The 22,314-nt window shown below is 48.6% G+C and overlaps 2 protein-coding genes across 2 annotated transcripts in view; one reads left to right on the plus strand and one right to left on the minus strand.

Annotated features, from left to right (window-relative positions):
- Positions 1 to 1,088: 1,088 nt before the first annotated feature.
- LOC137302518 (zona pellucida sperm-binding protein 3-like) lies at positions 1,089 to 9,963 on the minus strand. Its single transcript, XM_067972244.1, has 9 exons — positions 9,615 to 9,963; positions 9,294 to 9,409; positions 9,098 to 9,201; positions 8,815 to 8,992; positions 2,760 to 2,877; positions 2,200 to 2,291; positions 2,024 to 2,130; positions 1,406 to 1,555; positions 1,089 to 1,322 (listed from the first exon to the last, which is right to left on the minus strand). Exons 1-9 carry the CDS (start codon positions 9,945 to 9,947, stop codon positions 1,183 to 1,185), a joined length of 1,338 nt encoding a protein of 445 aa, XP_067828345.1. The 5' UTR covers positions 9,948 to 9,963; the 3' UTR covers positions 1,089 to 1,182.
- Positions 9,964 to 11,715: 1,752 nt separating this feature from the next.
- Positions 11,716 to 22,314, plus strand: part of LOC137302521 (arf-GAP with coiled-coil, ANK repeat and PH domain-containing protein 2-like) — a 67,884-nt gene continuing 57,285 nt past the window's right edge. Inside the window, exon 1 of the mRNA XM_067972248.1 lies at positions 11,716 to 11,895. Within this exon, the coding sequence (XP_067828349.1) occupies positions 11,843 to 11,895 (53 nt within the window). The 5' untranslated portion in view covers positions 11,716 to 11,842. The remainder of the gene's footprint in view (positions 11,896 to 22,314) is intronic.

The raw sequence follows: 22,314 nt of genomic DNA on the forward strand, positions 1-22,314 counted from the left end.
TAACAGTCATATTGGAGCTCTCTTGTTTCCTTGCTATTCTATGTCAATGCCCTCTCCCTCATCATGTTGTAGATACTTACCCAATGGGGCCCTCCATAGGTTACCCCCTTTGCAGAGCAGAGTTATGCAACAAACCACCATCACTGCCTCTGGGGCTGTATTGCAGGAAGCCACCATGACCAGGTAGCTGAATCATTGCTCAATACTTCCAATGTACAGTCCAGTGAGGACTCTGGTTGATCCATGTATCTGATTGTAGCATGGTTCAGCTGCCAAGCATGGGTTCCTGAGGGGTCATGAACAAAGTGTGCTGGGGATGGCCCTTGTTCTAAGAGGCCAGCCTCTCCCACTGCAGAGGGGCAAGGAATGGGGGGCTGAGGTGACAAATGGAGGATTGGTGCAAGATATCTGCAGCTGGATAGTACACAGCTGCATGATGTGATACTGGTAATTGCACACCAGGTGGCACATTAATAGAGTGGAAACCCTTGTGATTCACAAAGGCAATGAGGCCCTAGACCTGGGGGGAAATCCTGCTGCTTCCAGTTGTCCATGGTAGGGAAGGAAGTGATGCTCTAGCAAACATTGCAACAGTCACCTGCTTAACACATTTTTGGCAGATTGACTGATGTTACTGATATTCCCTGGAAGGTGCTGGAGGCAAAGAGGTTCAGGCCTGCAGCAACCTTGACTAACACTGCCAGTGCTAACTGTGGCAGTAGGTTGCAGATCTTGCTGTAGGTGGTGACAATCCTAGAACAGCCTCCAAATGCACTGCTCTTCAGAACTGCAGGTACATTGTGCTGGGCCTGTACACTTTATTGGGAGGGTTGGGATGGATGTGAGCAAGCCTCCCCTATTTCATCCTCTTGATCCCTCCTCCTAATCCCAGAGTGGGATTGCCAGAACAGGGGAAGGGGCACTGAAGGAGAGGGGGATGGAGGGAATTGAGGGAGAGAAAAAGAAGCAGCCCTGTGATTAAGCTATAAAAACCATCAAGTTGCAGACCACATCCATCAGATTTGAGTTGATCTGGATTGGTCACCCACAATGCCAGGAAGGAGAGCAAGCCATATAGTTTGGTAAATATTTTATATCAAGCCTCAGTACAGCATTGCCACTCTACATGAAGCCAGACTGGATCAAACAATACATCCCAGGCAAGATTTCACACTTGGGGCGTTAGGTCAGCTTGTTGTACAGATTGAAGATGGTCAATGCCCCACAGATCACAACCCCCCCCACCATCAGCCCAGACAGCATTAGAGCCACAGCCCCCACCAGCCCCACCAGGATCAGCACAGTCTTCATCTGCACATGAGCTGAGAAAGTAAACAAAAGAGAGGCTGGTTAGTCCTTGGGTAGAGGGATGATTGGAACAAGCCAGATGGTTCTCCATCCTTACTGTGCTCAGGAGCCTCCGGCCTGTTGGTTGCATTCTGGCTTTCGATTCGCACTGTAGGAGCCTGGTCCCCAGGCTCAGCAGCCAGGATTACCAGGGGTCCCATCTGGATCTCACCTTCCTTCCTTAATTGGTCATCCTCAAATTGAGACACTATAATCAACAACAACTTGCATTTATATAGCACCTTTAACACAGTAAAACATCCCACAGGAGTGTAAATCAGAAAAATTAACACCAAGCCACATAAGGATAGGTGACCAAAAGCTTGGTCAAAGAGGGAGGTTTTAAGGAGCGTCTTAAAGGAGGAGAGAGGGGTGGAGGGGTTTAGGGAGGGAATTCCAGAGCTTAGGGCCCAGGTAGCTGAAGGCACGGTCACCAATGGTGGAGCGATGGAAATCAGGGTTGGACAAGAGGCCAGAATTGGAGGAATGTAGAGTTCTTGCCAGGTTGGAGGAGGCGGTTACAGAGATAGGGAAGGGAGAGGCCACGGAGGGATTTGAAGACATTAAGAAATTTAAATGTGAGGTATCGCTGGACCAGGAGCCAATGTAGGTTAGCGAGCACAGATCATTTGTTCTACATTAACTCAAAACATGTCCTACCCCCAGAGGTACCTACCCGCTGCTCTCCGCCTGAAGTCAACGCTCCTCCCTCTCCTGCCACCTCTGCAGTTTCCCCGGCCACAGCACAAACAAATCCCACCAGGTCCCTCTACTGGAGCCCACCTGAAAGAAGATTAAGGCCTGAGAAATTGCTACCAGTGATCTGCAGCAATAGCAGAGAGAGGCACTTACTCATTAGCTGGCTTCTGGAAGAAACAAGCCTTGTTGACAGGATCTGGTCTTCCATCTATTGCAGCAACTTTCAAGTGGCAGGTGATGAAAATCTGCAAGAGACAGAATCTTCAATTCATAGAATCCAGAAGAAAGCCATTCGGCCCATCGTGCCTGTGCCAGCTCCGAAAATCCCACTCTTCTTCCCCCCCCCCAGCTTTTACCCCCCCCATAGCCCTGCAAATGTTTCCTTTTCACATATTTATCCAATTCCCTTTTGAAAGTTACTATTGAATCTGCTTCCAACACCCTTTCAGGCAGTGAATTCCAGGTCATAACTCACTGTGTAAAAAAAATTCTCACCTCCCCCCTGGTTCTGTTTGCCAATTACCCTAATCTGTGTCCTCTGGTTACTGACCCTCCTGCCAATGGAAACAGTCTCCTTATTTTCTATTGAAACCCCTCAATTTTGAAGACCTCTATTAAACCTCCCCTCATCCTCCTCTGCTGAGAACAAACCCAGCAATATGTTGGTTTATTTAACAGCTCCAGCCACCCTATCAATCAGACCCCCTTCTTACCGCACTCCCGGCATCCAAGAAGCGGAAAGCACCCAGCTTGATCTGGAGTTTGTTCTGATGAGTCCTTGGAGTCACAAAGGATGAGCCAGAGTCACTGGCTCTGCTGTCCATCAGGCAGCTAGAAAGAAGGGGGGGGGCACAGGATATGTCAGTGCATTAACCAGACATTAACAAGACCAGTTAGCAGGTCATGTCCCCAGAGCCCGAGACCACTGTATAGTGCCACCATGACGGACACTAATTAAAGATGTCAACTCCAGAGTTCCTTGGTATTGTGATACACACCATTTTTTTGTAAAGTCATTAAAGCAGCATAGAGCAAGCAATTCAAAGGAATCTTATTTAGCAATTGTTTAATTTTACAATGGCACTGACATTTGGCTTGAAAACAGATTATGTACTGTTATCAGAAAGTCACTAGAATTTGTTGTAATTTAGTATACATTTTGTCGTTTTTAATTTGCATCAGAAACACAGCTAGGTCCACGACAGGAAACTCCAGTCCGTGCATCCGCAATTGGGCGGTCTCTGAACTCAATAGCCTGCCTGAATGACTGGACCACGTCCTGTCATTGGCTTTACAAGATTGTGCTACTGCCATTACCAGTGACACTGTATGGAGCCAAAAATTATAGGCAGCCCAAAAGCTGAGGCAACTACACCTGTAGTGAGAAATGTGGCAAATTCTTGACATGCATTGCTCACTGCATCAGTATCAACGACACTCCTTGCTATTCAGTAAGGGATTGGAGAGAGAATGTCAAATTACCAATGAGCAACTTAAACAGGCCTTGCACTAGGTGGGGGGGGGTTTATGCCATTTGGCAAAACATCTCACCCTGAGAACTGACCAACAGGCATCAGGATGTAGCCTGGATGGTGGTGAGAAGGGCCCTCCCAACATACAGAATCTCAGCGCCACCGCGAGATGCCCACGAAGCTGCAGCAGGGAGGAGGCAGTCGTCCACCTCCTGATGGGCTGCCCCCTCACGCAGAGGGTGCGGAGAGAGATGCGTTGGTATCTGTTCTGGTTCATCCCAAACAGTTCGGTGACAGGACACTGCTCTACGGGCTGTTCCCCAGGACGCACACCAAGACAGATATCACCTGCAGCTGGAAGACTATCAACTCGGTGAAGGAGGCCTTTTGGTCCGCCCAAACCCTGCTGGTCTTCCAGCTGAAGGAGCTGTCTACAACCGAGTGTTGCTGACTGGCACACTCCAAGGTCCAGGAGTACATGCTGTGGGACACATTGAAGCAAAGTGCAGCCTACGCAAAGGTTCTATGAGGCATGAGTCACTGCCTCTATGAGCAGCAACCCCAACTGCCCCACCCTACTCACCAACCTTTCTGCATAGCACACCCACTAGAGGCTAATCTCTCCAAACTCCTTCAAGGTCCCACTCACCCCTCCCAGCGCTGACACTGTGGACTGCCAGCGGGCCAGCTATCACCGCCCCTCTCCGCATCTCCCTCCAGAATGTACGTTCACTTGTGAACAAGGCCCTTGCCATCCATGAGCTTATTGTGGATGATTGCACAACATCATGGCCTTGCCACAAAGCTGGTTGACGGGCGATGATATCTTCCCCCTTAATGAAGCCTCCCTCCTTGCCTATATCTTCCACCACTTGCCCCGCCCAGACTGCCAGTGGTGGTGTGGCCCTTATCACCAAATCACACCTTGGGGATCTGTCCCCTTCTCTTCCTTTGAGCATATCAGAATGGTTACAGCATAAAAAGGAGGCCATTCAGCCCATGTAAGAGCAATCCAGTTAGTCCCATTCCCCCACTCTTTCCCTGTAGCCCTGCAAATTTTTTCCTTCAAGATGTCATCCAATTCCTTTCTGAAAGCCATGATTGAATCTGCTTCCACCACCCTTTCAGGCAGCACATTCCAGATCATAACTTGCTGCATAAAAAATGTTTCCTTATGTTGCCTTTGGTTCTTTTGCCAATCACCTTAAATCAGTGTCCTCTGGTTCTCAACCTTTCTGCCAATGGGAACAGTCTCGTTATTTACTTTATCTAAATCCTTCATGCTTTTAAATACTATCAAATCTCCCCTTAACCTTCTCTGCTCTAAGGAGAACAACCCCAGCTTATCCAGTCTCTCCACATAACTGAAGTCCCTCATCCCTGGTACCATTCTAGTAAATTTGCTCTGTACCCTCTCTAAGGCCTTCACATCCTTACTAAAGTGCAGTGCCTAGAATTGGACAATACTCCAGCTGGGGCCAATCCAGTGTTTTATAAAGATTCAACATAACCTTGCTTTTGAACTCCATCACCCATGATCCCATATGCTTTTTGAACTGCTTGCTCACCCTGTTCCACCACCTTCAAAAATTTGCACACTTTTTTTTATTTGTTCATGAGATGTGGACATCACTGGCAAGGCTGGCATTTATTGCCCATCCCTAATTGCCCTCAAGAAAGTGGTGGTGAGCTGTGTTCTTGAACAACTGAGTGGCTTCCTAGGCCATTAAGAATCAGCCACATTGCTGTGGGTCTGGAGTCACATATAGGCCAGACCAGGTAAAGGCAACAGGTTTCCTTCCCTAAAGGACATTAGTGAACCAATATACTCAGGGGTCTGTTCCTGCACCCCCTTTAGAATGATACCATTTAGTTTATATTGACCCTCATTCTTCCTACCAAAATGCATCACTTTGCACTTCTCTGCATTAAATTTCATCTGCCACACATCTGCCCATTCCACCAGCCTGTCTATGTCCTCTTGAAGTCTATCACTATCCTCCTCACAGTTCACTGCATTTCCAAGTTTTGCATCATCTGCAAATTTTTGAAATTGTGCCCTGTACACCCAACTCCAAGTCATTAATATATATCAAGAAAAGCAGTGGTCCCAGCACCAACCCCTGGGAAACACTACTGTACACCTCCCTCCAGTCCAAAAATTCACCACTACTGTTTCCTGTCACTTAGCCAATTTCATTTCCATGCTGCCACTGCCCCCTTTTATTCCATGGGCTTCAATTTTGCCGACAAGCCTGTTGTGTGGCACTTCATCAAACACCTTTTGAAAGTTCATATACAGATCAACCCCCTCTGTTACCTCATCAAAAAACTCAATCAGGTTAGTTAAACAATTTGCCTTTAACAAATCCATGCTGGCTTTCCTTTGTAACTCCACACTTGTCCAAGTGACTTAATTTTGTCCCAGATTATCATTTCTAGAAGCTTCCCCACCACCAAGGTCAAACTGACTGGCCTATAGTTGCCAAGATTATCCTTACTCCTTTTTTGAACAAGGGTGTAACAAGAGTAAGGAAGTCTTGCTGCAATTGTACAGGGCTTTGGAGAGACCACACCTGGAGTACTGGGTACAGTTTTGGTCTCCTTACCCAAGGAAGGATATACTTGCCTTAGAGGGGGTGCAACAAAGGTTCACTAGATTGATTCCTGGGATGAGAATGTTTTCCTATGAGGAAAGATTGAGTAAAATGGACCTATATTCTCCAGAGTTTCTAAGAATGAGCTGATCTCATTGAAATCTATAAAATTCTTAGAGGGCTTGACAGGGTAGATGAGGCTGTTTCCCCTGGCTGAAGAGTCTAAAACTAGGGGGCACAGCTGCAGGATAAGGGGTCAGCCATTTAGGACCAAGATGAGGAAACATTTTTTCACTCAGGGTTGTGAATATTTTGAATTCTCTACCCAAGGGCTGTGGATGCTGAGGATCTTTGAGCATATTCAAGGCTGAAATCAATAGATTTTTGGACCAAGGGAATCAGGCGATCAGGTTTATCAGGGGATCAGGTGGGAAAGTGGAGTTGAGATTGAAGATCAGCCATGATCTTATTGAATGGCAGAGCAGGTTCAAGGGGCTATATGGCCTACTCCTATTATGTTCTTTTCACCACTACATATTCCCATGTGGCTATTTGTGCCTGCAGCTCACCAACCTTATTTACCACACTTGGTGTGTACACACACACACTCTAAACCTATCTTAGATCTTCTCATTGTCTCAGTCTGATCCCACCTAATACTGTACTGTTTCTTACCCTGTGCTTTCTGTCTCTCCCAATCCTTTGTGCACTTGTTTCTCCTTTCTAATGCTACATCCTGGTGCCCATCCCCCTGCTAAATTAGTTTAAACCCCCCAACACACAGCACATCAAGGGATTATGGGAATCAGGCAGGAAAGTGGAGTTGAGGTCAAAGATCAGCCATGATCTTATTGAATGACAGAACAGGCTCGAGGGGCCATGTGGCCTACTCCTGCTCCTATTTCTTATGTTCTATGTTCTACTGAACCTCCCCACAAAGACATTGGTCCCAGCTCTGTTGAGGTGCAAACTATCCATCTTGAACAGGTCCCTCCTGCCCCAGAACAGGTCCCAATGTCCCAAGAATCTGAAGCCCTCCCTCTTGCACCATGTCTGTAGCCTCACATTAACCTGCCTTATCTTCCTATTTCTGTACTCACTAGCACATGGCACTGGGAGCAATCCAAAAGGTCCTGCTTTATAACTTCCTCCCTAGCTCCTGAATTGATGCCCACAGGACCTCACCCCTTTTCTTTCCTATGTCATAGGGACCCACATGGACCACAACTTCTGCTTTTCTCCCTCAGCACCAAGCAACTTCTCCTGATTTCAACCTCCATCTCAACTCATCATACCCCCTCTCGAGTTCACTGCCCTACTATCCTCCCTTAATCTCACCCTCCATATAAACTCCCCTACCCATATTCATGGCCACCCCCTCGACCTGGCCACCTCAAGTGGCCTCTCTACTCCATCAGGTCAATCACTGATGAGGCCTTCTGATCACTTCCTTGTATCCCTCTCCTCCCACATCCCGGCTCCCTTCTGTGTCCACCCCGGACCAAAAAACTCCAAGTCACTTACAACAGCACTTTCTAATTCCCAACTGTCTATCCTTTGGCCGTCCATTCACTGATATTTCTGCAGCTACCGATCTGCTCAATCACACCCTCATCTCCACCTTTGATGCTTTTATCCCCATTAAAACCATTACTTTCACCCTCATCTCTATTCCATTAAGTCCAAGAGATGCAGACTTGAACATTTATGGCAGACAACTGGTTTAGCCATTCATCACCAGATCTGGTTGGACCACATAAAGCACTATCGGGTCCTGCTCTCCTCTGCCAAAACTGCTCACTATTCCAGGATCATCCTGGATTGCAAAGATAACCCCCGTCTTCTCTTCACTACAAACAATCTTCTTAAGCCACCCTCCCCACCCTCAACTCCAAGTGCAAGGAACTCATGGACTACTTTGTCACTAAGATTGAGATCATCCATTCAGCTGCCTCTGCTGTTTCCCTCCCTCCCCTAGCCCACCAAGCCAAACTTCTATGGTTCCCCCTGCCCTAGCCCTGAACTTGCATCAAATATTTCCTCCAACTAAATATTGGGAAGACCAAAGCCATTGTCTTCAGTCCCCACCACAAACTCCATTCCCTAGTCACCAACTCCATTCCTCTTCCTGGCCACAGTCTGAGGCTGAACCAGACTATTCGCAACCTTGGCGTCCTATTTGACCCTGAGATGAGCTTCCGACCCCATATCAGCTCCATCACTAAGACCGCCTACTTCCATCTCCGTAACATCGCCTGTCTCCGCCCCTACCTCAGCTCATCTGCTGCTGAAACCCTCATCCATGCCTTTGTTATTTCTAGACTTGACTATTCCAATGCTCTCCTGGCCAGCCTCCCATCTTGCACCTTCAACATACTGAGCTCATCCAAAACCCTTGCCTATATCCTAACTCAGGGTAAGTCTTGTTCAGCCATCACCCCCTGGCTGCCAATCCACCAGCACCTTGATTATGAAATTATCATGTTGAAATCCCTCCAGGACCTCATCCCATGCTCTCCGAACTCAGTAGTATCAGCACTCTGCCTTATCTGAACTCTAGCCTTCCTGACAATGACCATCAAATTACACATTCCAGAGAACTTGGGCAAGTACTCTCCTCCCATATCCTGTCTGTGGCATTACAAGAATGTGCTGCTACCATTACTGGAGCCACACAGCCCAACTAGACAGTCCCTCACCCGTTGAAGTCAATGAGCTGGTATCTGGGGGTGGAGTCCTGGTCTGGAGTCGGTGTCGCAACACAGAGGTCGACGTAAAGCCTCACTGGCCCACGGTGCATGGTCACGGCAGAGGCCTCAATGTGGATCGACTCGCCCAAATAATAGACATTGGAGGCACGCTCTGCATCCCAGTCATCTGGAATGGAGATGAGTAAAGCAGAGAACTACTGAACTAGTTAAACCTCCTTAACCAGCAACTAGACAAATTCCAGCTACACTTCACATTGGTTTCAGTCCTTACCATTCATCTGGTGCAAAGAGTACAACACAAATCCTCCTCCATTCTGTGTAGAGATGAGTGGGGCCCAGGTGGGCCAGACAGCCTGGCTATTGACATCATTCTTCCTGCCAGAAGAGTTGAAAGACCATCAATTTCCCACATCACTACTGAGATACTGGAAAGCAACATGCACACAGAGAGAGGCCGGAGAGATTACCTGGGGTAACGGCACTCGATGAGGACAACGGCTGATGTGGTTCTCACAATGACCGATCCAGATGGCCTTGGGGTGTAGTACAGGTGGGTGGTGTAGAGAAGGTGGTCTGCAGTCACCTGAAAAGTATTCATCATCACATACAGGTAGAACTCTCTAATAAGGGTGGGGGGAGGGGGAAGAAGGGCAGGGGGGGTGAAAGAGGAAAGAGAAGAAAGCCAAGGGGGGGGGGGGGGGGTGGTGCAGGGGGAGGGGAAAGGGGAGAAAGGGAGTACACTCCCTGATAGAGCAGGGTGTTCCACCAGTCCCACTCACTCGCCTCACCATTACAGCAGTGCCACAGTCAGAGAGCCCACAGTGAAAGGTGACTGTGTTTGTCCAAGGGTCAAGCTCAGTGAAGGGACAGCCTGCAGGCCCCAGGGTCAGGTCTGCCGCCTGGAGCAGGCAGCCAGTTCCAAACAGGTCCAGCCTGGCGACCACCAGCATCTGCCCTTCCCCACACTGGGCAGTGACAGTCCACAAGGAGGCACTCCCTGGGATAGAGACAGGAGTCCAGGCAGGGAACCTGCTCTTCAGAAACTCCTGATGCTTCAAGTGCTCCCAATTATCAGAGCAAACAGCTCCAACTAACAGCAGCACTGAAACTAGAGACTGCATCTCTCCTCCCCACCAGTTCCCCCAACCCCCACACTGCTAAATGTAACCAACAAACAGCCCCAGCAATCTCCAAACTCCCTTATATTATCAGATCAGCCTCCAGCAATAGAATCCCCTTAGGCCCTGTCCAATAGGAGGCTTCGAAACAACTCCCAGGCCAATAGAGCCAATTACTCCAATCAAAAGCCCCAACATCATTGGTGAGTCAGACTGTCTGTCCTGCTAATGTCACTCTGCTGCTGAGAGTGTGTAAAGTGGGTAGTCTGACAGACAGACAGACACAGAGAATCATCCATAATTAGACTCGTTGTGTTTGATGGGACAGTGAGGAGGGAGCTTTACTCTGTATCTAACCCTGTACCTGCTCTGGGAGCGTTTGATGGGACAGTGAGGAGGGAGCTTTACTCTGTATGTAACCTGTGCTGTACCTGCTCTGGGAGTGTTTGATGGGACAGTGTAGAGGGAGCTTTACTCTGTATCTAACCCGTGCTGTACCTGCCCTGGGAGTGTTTGATGGGACAGTGTGGAGGGAGCTTTACTCTGTATCTAACCTGTGCTGTACCTGCCCTGGGAGTGTTTGATGGGACAGTGTAGAGGGAGCTTTACTCTGTATCTAACCCGTGCTGTACCTGCCCTGGGAGTGTTTGATGGGACAGTGTAGAGGGAGCTTTACTCTGTATCTAACCCGTGCTGTACCTGCCCTGGGAGTGTTTGATGGGACAGTGTGGAGGGAGCTTTACTCTGTATCTAACCTGTGCTGTACCTGCCCTGGGAGTGTTTGATGGGACAGTGAGGAGGGAGCTTTACTCTGTATCTAACCCGTGCTGTACCTGCCCTGGGAGTGTTTGATGGGACAGTGTGGAGGGAGCTTTACTCTGTATCTAACCCTGTACCTGCTCTGGGAGTGTTTGATGGGACAGTGTGGAGGGAGCTTTACTCTGTATCTAACCCGTGCTGTACCTGCCCTGGGAGTGTTTGATGGGACAGTGTGGAGGGAGCTTTACTCTGTATCTAACCCTGTACCTGCTCTGGGAGTGTTTGATGGGACAGTGTAGAGGGAGCTTTACTCTGTATCTAACCCTGTACCTGCCCTGGGAGTGTTTGATGGGACAGTGTAGAGGGAGCTTTACTCTGTATCTAACCCGTGCTGTACCTGCCCTGGAAATGCTCACCGTTAATCCTGTCGGAGGTGCCGTCTTTCGGATGAGACATTAAACCGAGGCCCCCGTCTGCCCTCTGAGGTGGACGTAGAAGACCCAATGGCACTATTGGAAGAAGAGCTGGGGAGTTCTCCCCGGTTTCCTGGGGCCAATATTTATCCCTCAACCAACAACATTAAAAACCGATTATCTGGTCAATATCACATTGCTGTTTGTGGGATCTTGCTGTGCGCAAATTGGCTGCCGCATTCCAACAGTGACTGCACTTTAAAAGTATTTCATTGGCTGTGAAGTGCTTTGGGATGTCCTGAGGTCATGAAAGGCGCTATATAAATGCAAGTTCTTTCTTTCTTCCTTCTGTTCTGTTCTCCAGTACTGACTTCCTTCACCTTGAGCTCAGAAACAGATTGTCCAAAACTGCAGTTTTGTAGCTTTGAACGTCGACCGACTAGACACAAGCTCCACACTGCGTGACGGATTTCTGAGACGGCTTCGGTAGATGGCACTGTCTTTGTACTATCTGAAAATGTTGACTTTTGTTCCGTAGTTTGACTAAATTGATTCTGTATTTCCAGGATGTGGTAACCAGTCCTGTCCCGCCCACACTACCCTTCCTCTTGCAAGAAACTATTCAACCGCCCAGAACCCACACTCTACAACCTCTCTCTGGAGAAGATGGACTGTTGAAGATAAGACCTCTCCCATTACCTCTTTGTCCCACGTACACTGGCCAAGATGACCATCTCTGTGGACTTCGACGAGTGTTTGAAGGACTCCCCAAAGTTCAGGTAGGACCGTGCCGTATTAAGCATCAGGCTAACAGCTCAGGAGAAGTACGTTGTAGCCTCGCCCACTCTCCCTTCTGTCTGCTTCACTCTTCTCTTTTCATGGTACAATACTCTTAAAATCATTGCATCCCTCCCTGCCCCGACCCTCCGAATTATAACAAAAATGAAATCAAATATTTCACAGGTGTCTGTGTTTCAATCTGACAACATTTTATTTTCAAACGAACCACTTAGAAAAACCTCACTTCAGTTCAGGATGCTCAACCAGGAAAGGGAGTTAAGAACATCTTAACCATTGCCCCTCTGACCTGAAGATTAAGTATCAACAAAGTGAATTTGCTGCATTGTGTGGCAGATGCAGGAAGATACGTTCCCCAAACCTCGGCCTGCCTGTTTTTGTTGTCTGGTACTTTGCATCGCATTGGGTTTGTCTGAAGGAAGTGACGGAAGTGCCACAGAATTGACCTAATCTCTGATTAGCGAAGCAGACGGTGATTGTACTGTCGGCCAAGAGCTGCTCATCGCCTCGTGGGCCGTTCCTCTCTGGGGTGCTGCACTGTCACAGGTGTCGTCCTTCAGATGAGACATTAAACCAAGGCCCCGTCTGCCCTCTCGGGTGGGCGTGAAAGATCCCATGGCCACTATTTGAAGAAAAGCAGGGGGATTTCTTCATTATTTTGCCCTTAACCAACATCGCTAAAAAGAAATCAGATTATCTGGGTCATTATCACATTGCTGTTTGTGGGATCTTGCTGTGCACAAATTGGCTGCCGCGTTTCCTACATTACAACAGTGACTACACTTCAAAAAGTATTCAGATTTCCAGCATCCACAGTATTTTGATTTTGACTTCAAAAAGTATTTCATTGGCTGTAAAGCATCTTGGGAGGTCCTGAGGCTGTGAAAGGCCCGATAGAAATACAAGTTTGTTCCTCTTTTTTTTAACCTTTCTTCTTTCCTGATTTGATCGATGATACTCCTGGTCAGCACTGCTCTGAACTTTCTTCTCTTGTTCTTTCTGCAGTCCAAACATCCCATCCTACACACTCTTCCCCACTACTGCACCATCTTCGACTCCAGCTCATCCTTTCCCAGGTGCAACTCCTCACCTCCCTCACTCTTCCAATTCCTCGAGTGTGTCGGCCGTGGTTCAGTGGGTAGCACTCATGCCTCTGAGTTAGAAGGTCATGGGTTCAAGTCCCACTCCAGAGACTTGAGCACAAGATCCAGGCTGACACTCCCAGTACTAAGGGAGTGCTGCACTGTTGGCCAGATGAGACATTAAACCAAGACCCTCTCAGGTAGAGTTAAAATGTTCTGTGGCCACTATTTTGAAGAAGAGCAGGAGAGTTCTCTCTGTTCTCACTGTGAGCATAAAAATTTACAGCACAGAAGGAGGACATTTGTGTCTGTGCTGTGATGCCTTCTATGGTTGAATATCCAGCCTGTCTAGGCTCACAGCTAGAGAAGCAGTGGTTAGGTGAATGAACTCTCACCTAAACCAGTTAATGTTCTTTTGGTTATCGCCTTTAGACTGGAAGCAATATCTGGTAAACGCATTTGATTGAAGATTATAGGAATCAGAACAGGAGGAGGCCATCAGCCCCTCGGGCCTGCTCTGCCATTCAATTCAATCGTGGCTGATCTGCACCTCAACCCCATTCACCCGCCTTAGCTCCATATCCCTCGATACCCTTACCCAACAAAACACTATCCATCTCATTCTTGAAAATTTCAGTTAACACCCAGCATCCACAGCCTTTTGGGGGAGAGAGTTCCAGATTTCCACTACCCATTCTGTGAAAAAAGTGCTTCCTGATTTCCCTCCTGAACGGCCTGGCTCTAATTTTAAGGTTATGTCCCCTTGTTCTGGATTTCCCCAACAGAGGAAATTGTTTCTCTTTATCTAGCCTATCTAATCATTTTAACATTTTAAACACCTCAATTAAATCACCCCTTAATCTTCTATACTCAAGAGAATACAAATCAAGTTGATGCAACCTGTCCTCATAATTTAACATTTTTAGCCCCAGTATTATTCTGGTGAATCTGTGCTGCACCCCCTCCAAAGCCAATCTATCCTTCCTGAGGACTGTTAGCTCCCACAAACAGCAATGAAATAAATGACCAGTTAGTCTGTTTAGTGATGTTGGTTGACAGATAAATATTGGGCCACTCTCTCCCCATAGCCCTGTATCAATCCCAAACAAATCCCACTGCCCCGTTCTCTCCCTATAGCCCTGTATCAATCCCAAACTAATCCCACTGCCCCACTCTCTCCCTATAGCCCTGTATCAATCCCAAACTAATCCCACTGCCCCACTCTCTCCCCATAGCCCTGTATCAATCCCAAACTAATCCCACTGCTCTGCTCTCTCCCCATAGCCCTGTATCAATCCCAAACTAATCCCACTGCTCTGCTCTCTCCCCATAGCCCTGTATCAATCCCAAACAAATCCCACTGCCCCACTCTCTCCCCATAGCCCTGTATCAATCCCACACTAATCCCACTGCCCCACTCTCTCCCTATAGCCCTGTATCAATCCCAAACTAATCCCACTGCTCTGCTCTCTCCCCATAGCCCTGTATCAATCCCAAACTAATCCCACTGCCCCACTCTCTCCCTATAGCCCTGTATCAATCCCAAACTAATCCCACTGCCCCACTCTCTCCCTATAGCCCTGTATCAATCCAAAACTAATCCCACTGCCCCACTCTCTCCCCATAGCCCTGTATCAATTCCAAACTAATCCCACTGCTCTGCTCTCTCCCCATAGCCCTGTATCAATCCCAAACTCATCCCACTGCCCCACTCTCTCCCCATAGCCCTGTATCAATCCCACACTAATCCCACTGCCCCACTCTCTCCCCATAGCCCTGTATCAATCCCACACTAATCCCACTGCCCCACTCTCTCCCTATAGCCCTGTATCAATCCCAAACTAATCCCACTGCTCTGCTCTCTCCCCATAGCCCTGTATCAATCCCAAACTAATCCCACTGCTCTGCTCTCTCCCCATAGCCCTGTATCAATCCCAAACTCATCCCACTGCCCCACTCTCTCCCCATAGCCCTGTATCAATCCCAAACTAATCCCACTGCCCCACTCTCTCCCTATAGCCCTGTATCAATCCAAAACTAATCCCACTGCCCCACTCTCTCCCTATAGCCCTGTATCAATCCAAAACTAATCCCACTGCCCCATTCTCTCCCCATAGCCCTGTATCAATCCCAAACTAATCCCACTGCCCCATTCTCTCCCCATAGCCCTGTATCAATCCCAAACTAATCCCACTGTTCCCCTTGACTCTGCATTTGAAATATTTATCCAATTTTCTATGCTCTCACAACCTCATAAATAGAGTTTCAAATCCCTGGCATCATCCTTGTGAATCTACACTGTATGCTGTCTTATGGCTTTAATGTCCTTTCTACAATGGAGTGCTCAGTACTCTAACTGTGGCCTAACTAACGTTTGGTACAAGTGAAGCCTCCTTAAATGTTGTGGTTTAGTGCACTGCCTAATGTAATGTGCTATGGACTTCTTTTTTTTTTATTCGTTCACGGGATGTGGGCGTCGCTGGCAAGGCCGGCATTTATTGCCAATCCCTAATTGCCCTCGAGAAGGTGGTGGTGAGCCGCCTTCTTGAACTGCTGCAGTCCGTGTGGTGACGGTTCTCCCACAGTGCTGTTAGGAAGGGAGTTCCAGGATTTTGACCCAGCGACAATGAAGGAACGGCGATATATTTCCAAGTCGGGATGGTGTGTGACTTGGAGGGGAACGTGCAGGTGGTGTTGTTCCCATGCGCCTGCTGCTCTTGTCCTTCTAGGTGGTAGAGGTCGCGGGTTTGGGAGGTGCTGTCGAAGAAGCCTTGGCGAGTTGCTGCAGTGCATCCTGTGGATGGTGCACACTGCAGCCACAGTGCGCCGGTGGTGAAGGGAGTGAATGTTTAGGGTGGTGGATGGGGTGCCAATCAAGCGGGCTGCTTTATCTTGGATGGTGTCGAGCTTCTTGAGTGTTGTTGGAGCTGCACTCATCCAGGCAAGTGGAGAGTATTCCATCACACTCCTGACTTGTGCCTTGTAGATGGTGGAAAGGCTTTGGGGAGTTAGGAGGTGAGTCACTCGCCGCAGAATACCCAGCCTCTGACCTGCTCTCGTAGCCACAGTATTTATATGGCTGGTCCAGTTAAGTTTCTGGTCAATGGTGACCCCCAGGATGTTGATGGTGGGGGATTCGGCGATGGTAATGCCGTTGAATGTCAAGGGGAGGTGGTTAGACTCTCTCTTGTTGGAGATGGTCATTGCCTGGCACTTATCTGGCGCGAATGTTACTTGCCACTTATGAGCCCAAGCCTGGATGTTGTCCAGGTCTTGCTGCATGCGGGCACGGACTGCTTCATTATCTGAGGGGTTGTGAATGGAACTGAAAACTGTGCAGTCATCAGCGAACATCCCCATTTCTGACCTTATGATGGAGGGAAGGTCATTGATGAAGCAGCTGAAGATGGTTGGGCCTAGGACACTGCCATGAGGAACTCCTGCAGCAATGCCCTGGGGCTGAGATGATTGGCCTCCAACAACCACTACCATCTTCCTTTGTGCCAGGTATGACTTGAGGTTGCCAACTCTGGTCGGATGTATTCCTGGAGGTTTCAGCGCATGACCTCCCACCTCCCACTGCCCCACCCCCACACTCCTGCCATTGGTCACCCAACACGTCCATCGTCACGGCACACCATCTTCCCAAGGCCAATTGGAAAGCGAACAGACTCTTCATGACTCAATGGGATAATTATTGACTGTCAAACAACCTTTTCCCCGACTCCAATATTTCTATAATAACTAATAAATGAAAGTGTTCAAAGGAAATGAAAAACAATTTCTTTTAACGCCCCTACGATATTTCTCCCGGCTGTTGCTGGCAGCAGTGTCCTGGAGATTAATCTTCAATTCCTGGAGACTCCAGGCCAATCCTGGAGGGGTTGGCGACCCCTGTATAGACTTGAAGGTCCTAGATGCAGTCCCTGGTCTGGGTGCAGTTACCTGAGCACAGCTGAGGCAGGGACACAGCTCTCCTGGGCTAGGGAGGGAGGAAAAATCAGCCGGGCTTCCTGCCTCTAATCACCATCCAGAGAGCCTTGCAAAAAGGTGTGTGTGGTGAGAACAGGTTTGGGCTCAGCTGTGATGCCCCTTACAGTCAAATAGTTGAACCATGAAGAATGGACAGTTGGGGAGATGGCAGAAGGTGCCCAGTGCCCAGACCCCAACAAGGAATGAACACCTTCTGGAGAGGAGAGGAAGGGGCACAATTAGCGGAAACCAAGATGAGATTGAGTGATGTTTGCCCAGCCTCCCGATCGCTGCCCTTTCGGCCTGGTTGAGAGTCAGCCCGGGAGCAGCTGTGCGCAGGTGGGAAACTGCCATGGCCTGCAGTTAACTGAGCGTGGCCTGGAAGCTGTACTCTTGGCCCCGTGCAGATTCTAGCACAGGATATTGCGAGATGCACTGCAGTACTTAAGCAGAAAAACCACAGGCTGCCTTGGTTGAGTTCTACAGCCTGTGACACAAGCTGTGGGAGTTGTGCCTTTGTTTCCACAAATGCAGGCGCTGTGAATGTCTTCTGACTGGCACTTGTCCATGTTCTGCTCCTTTTGGTGAACAATTCCATCTCTCTTTAAATTTAGCCTGAGTGTTCCCTGGGCTTGCCTCTAGCCCCCGGGTGCCCTGAGGACTTTGTTTGGGCTCCTTGCCCAATTTTGATTTTTTTTTTTCCATGCTGGCTTTTCGATCTAATGGAGAGAAATTAACCCATCGCTTTACACGGCCTCCCACTCCAGTGGCTCAGTGGGTAGCACTCTTTGCCTTGGAGTCAGAAGGTCGTGGGTTCAAGTCCCACTCCAGAGACTTGAGCACAAAATCCAGGCTGACACACTCAGTGCCACCTTTCAGATGAGACTTTAAACCGAGGCCCCGTCTGCCCTCTCAGGTGGACGTAAAAGATCCTATGGCACTATTTGAACAAGAGCAGGGGAGTTCTCCTGGGGCCAATATTTATCCCTCAACCAATATCACTAAAAACCAGATTATCTGGTCATTATCACATTGCTGTTTGTGGGATCTTGCTGTGCGCAAATTGGCTGCCACATCTCCTACATTACAACAGTGACTACACTTCATAAAGTATTTCATTGACTGTGAAACGCTTTGGGACGTCCTGAGGTGGTGAAAGGTGCTGTTGAAATACAAGTTCTTTCTAATCTTGAATGTTGACATCGGTTTTGCCTCAACCACAAACCTTGGAAGTGAATTCCATAACCTCTCAAATCTCAGGTCAGGGCACCAGGGGAAGGCCCACTCCCACAGGGCAGGGCGCCAAGTGAAGAGGGAAGGGCCCAGTCCCACAGCTGATTCTCCTGAGGTGTGCAAAGAGGCTCTGAGTGCAACTGTAGCAGTGGAACGATTGCCCAGGCTGAGATCAGAATCTGCACTGACCGGGAGACCAAGCCTGGGGCCTTGCTGGCTTGTGGTGTGTCTCAGCCCCAGGGCACAGCACCAATCTAAGGCATAGGATGATTACATTTTACACCGAGCCTGTCCAGGGGCCATACTCGATCGGTGTGTGTCTGAGCTGTCTCACATTAAGGCAGCCACAGTCATTATGATTTCCTGTCGACGAGGCCTTGATTCACTCGCGGTTTTCACCTAATGCTAATTTTGTCCTAATTACAATTGGTGTACTCATCACGCTGTGAGAACAGGAGGCAGAGTTTGCCATTCAATAGACACCCTTCTCTCCCTCTGATTCTCTGTATCGATTTGTCATTAAAATGTGTTTTGTTTTCTGTGGCCGAGATTTTTCTTTCATTTTTACCTCTGGTCTCGACATCACATGTTCCCATCGGAGGAATAGAAAGGAGTTCGATACAGAGTAAAACTCCCTCTACACTGTCCCATCAAACACTCCCAGGGCAGGTACAGCACGGGTTAGATACAGAGTAAAGCTCCCTCTACACTGTCCCATCAAACACTCCCAGGGCAGGTACAGCACGGGTTAGATACAGAGTAAAGCTCCCTCTACACTGTCCCATCAAACACTCCCAGGGCAGGTACAGCACGGGTTAGATACAGAGTAAAGCTCCCTCTACACTGTCCCATCAAACACTCCCAGGGCAGGTACAGCACGGGTTAGATACAGAGTAAAGCTCCCTCTACACTGTCCCATCAAACACTCCCAGGGCAGGTACAGCACGGGTTGGGTACAGAGTAAAGCTCCCTCTACACTGTCTGAAGCATGTTCCTCATCTTCAACCTCAGAAGTGAGCATAATTAACATCGTTTTTGAAGTTCCCTTTTGTGCTTCACTGGTTGAGATTCTGTATGGTTAGAAGCAGAAATGAAAGGTACAGTGAGTAGGTGACACCGTAAGTTTGCAAAAGCTGTTTTAATTTCAAAGGCACACTCTGACATCGCAGCTCAATGGAACTATGTCAGAGCACTGCACTGCCTTCATTTGAATAAGCAGCCCGGCCTAGGCCCTTACCACACACTATCGTGATGCATCGCCAGGCAACGGCTGTGACAACAGGAAGCCAGCCGTGCTAGGTTGATTGATGGTAGGGAACGATAAAAGCAGACAGGAAGTGGAGGTAACCACAGGCGTAGGAACTCGAAGTCAGCCCAGTCAACAGACGATTTCATTCTCGTTCTGTCAAAGGGGACTGGAAAAGCGGGCAATAAAGTGCCCCCTTCAAACTGCCCCATGACCAGGGAGCCACCAAAACTCATTGTCTTGCGGAATACCTGGTTGGCTCAAGGCCACAATTGCCTGTGCCTTAGATTAGAGGTGAAAATATGAGACAGAGTTTCTGATTGGCGGGAAACCGTTTCATTCGCACTCTGACCCCTTGCCCACCTCAGGCCTAGTAGGCCACGTTGTCCCTGGAAACCATTCTATTTTTTTGGTTAAATGTTTTGAAGTTTTATCTTTTTTTGAAAAACAATCGCGTGGAATGGGAGTGAAATTAGCACTGTTACAACAAAGTGAAAAAAAACGAGAAAGAACTTGAATTTCTCCAGCGTCTTTCACCACCTCAGGACGTCCCAAAGCGCTTTACAGCCGATGAAGTACTTTTGAAGTGTAGTCACTGTTGTCATGTAGGAAATGGACCAATTTAGGACTGTACTCGGGCCTCCCTGAGTTCGAGCGCTCGCCAGAAGTGGCGGGAAACAGACCATAACGAATTTTATAGTATCATAGAATGATGCAGCACAGAAGGAGGCCATTCGGCACATCGTGCCTATACCAACTCTTTGAAAGAGCTATCCAATTAGTCCCACTCCCCCGCTCTTTCCCTATAGCCCTGTAAATGTTTTCCCTTCAAATATTTATCCAATTCCCTTTTGAAAGTTATTATTGAATCTGCTTCCACCGCCCTTTCAGGCAGCGCATTCCAGATCATCTCAACTCACTGCATAAAAAAAGGTGTTTCCTCATCTCCCCTCTGGTTCTTTTGTCAATTACCTTAAATCTGTATCCTCTGGTTACCGACCCTTCTGCCACTGGAAACAGTTTCTCCTTATTTACTCTATCAAAACCGTTCATGATTTTGAACACCTCGATTAAATCTCCCCTTAACCTTCTCTGCTCTAAGGAGAACAATCCCAGCTTCTCCGGTCTCTCCACGTAACTGAAGTCTCTCATCCCTGGTACCCTTCCAGTAAATCTCCTCCGTATCCTCTCTAAGGTCTTGACATCCTTCCTAAAGTGCGGTGCCCAGAATTGGACACAGTACTCTAGTTGAGGCCTAACCAGTGTTTTATAAAGGGTTTAGCATAACTTCCTTGCTTTTGTACTCTATGCCTCTATTAATAAAGCCAAGGATCCCATATGCTTTTTTAACAGCCTTCTCAACTTGTCCTGCCACCTTCAAAGATTTGTGTAAAGACACCCCCAGGTCTCTCTGTTCCTGCACCCCCTTTAAAACTGTACCATATAGTTTATATTGTCTCTCCTCATTCTTCCTACCAAAATGCATCATTTCACACTTCTCTGTGTGAAATCTCATCTACCATGTGCCCCACAAAGTCTCAGGTCTCGTCATGCCTAGCTTTGCAGGCCCCTGACGAGCTTGTCTGTATCGAAATTGTGCTGTGTTGTGGGAGCACATCCTCGGCCCTTTTATTCGCTGCAGCAACAAGTAGTGACGCTGGGAGAAAATCTTTTGACAGGAATGTTAAGATGCCGAAAGAAGCGAAAATAAATAAAATGGCATCTGCCGGAGAAACCGAGACAAATACAATCGAAGATCGGTGTGGTTTGTTTTTTTGCCCCCTCCCCACAAGTTTGGCGACGGCTTTTTCCAACATGAGCCAAACTTTGGGGATTCAACTTCCACCAGCTGGGCTGGTGAGGGAGGGGAACACCAAGGGAGGAGATTAATCAACTGAGATCCAGCCTAGGGCTAACGGATGGCATGTTTGAGGCTGTAATGAGCTGAGGTTTAGGAGAAATGTCTTCAGGCGAAGGGTTTGTTGGAGCAGAGAATGGTTTGCCACAGGCAGTGGTTGTTCCAGAGACCGTCATATCCTCTAAGGGAAAGCTGGAGGAATATTTGAAGTGGAGCAGAGGTGGGGTGGGGTGGGGGTCATTAAACCCCATTTACAGGGTGGGCCTGATCTGACATCCTGGCACTTGGCGTGTGGTCACGTTCAGAAGAAGGTATTTGGACACTGGGGTGGAAATTGGTGTGGGTTTCACCCGTTTTACACCCCAAAAAACAGGCACAATAGGTGTCCCTGGTGGCTGCCTGAAATGAGCATTGGCTCAATTAAATATGCAAAGGCGGGTCCTGCACCTGTTTCAGGACCCTTCTGTAAAATGTGTGACAAACGAGATGCAGCAGGATTAGTTTCACTAGTTCTTCAGTGGTCTAAACAGCTGGAGGCCACGACAGAGGTGGTAGGGAAAGTTTTGTTTACATCCCCTTCTGTGGAGTGCAGAGGATCGGGAGTGAGGAGGATCGGGAGTGTGGAGTGTGGAGTATCGGGAGTGTGGAGGATCGGGAGTGTGGAGTGTGGAGGATCGGGAGTGTGGAGGATCGGGAGTGTGGAGTGTGGAGGATCGGGAGTGTGGAGGATCGGGAGTGAGGAGGATCGGGAGTGTGGAGGGTGGAGGATCGGGAGTGAGGAGGATCGGGAGTGTGGAGTGTGGAGGATCGGGAGTGTGGAGGATCGGGAGTGAGGAGGATCGGGAGTGTGGAGGGTGGAGGATCGGGAGTGAGGAGGATCGGGAGTGTGGAGGATCGGGAGTGTGGAGTGTGGAGGATCGGGAGTGTGGAGGATCGGGAGTGAGGAGGATCGGGAGTGTGGAGTGGGGAGGATCGGGAGTGAGGAGGATCGGGAGTGAGGAGGATCGGG

This window comes from Heptranchias perlo, chromosome 35 (genome assembly GCF_035084215.1).
Source record: "Heptranchias perlo isolate sHepPer1 chromosome 35, sHepPer1.hap1, whole genome shotgun sequence".
Classification (NCBI taxonomy): domain Eukaryota; kingdom Metazoa; phylum Chordata; class Chondrichthyes; order Hexanchiformes; family Hexanchidae; genus Heptranchias; species Heptranchias perlo.

Bases quoted from the DNA above. Each gene is read 5' to 3' on its own strand.
- LOC137302518 (XM_067972244.1), bottom strand. From the start codon at position 9,947: ATGCAGTCTCTAGTTTCAGTGCTGCTGTTAGTTGGAGCTGTTTGCTCT. The intron at 9,410-9,614 runs GTGAGGCGAGTG...AATACTTTTCAG, and splicing joins ACTGTGGCACTGCTGTAATG to GTGACTGCAGACCACCTTCT. The intron at 9,202-9,293 runs GTAATCTCTCCG...CTCTTCTGGCAG, and splicing joins ATCGAGTGCCGTTACCCCAG to GAAGAATGATGTCAATAGCC.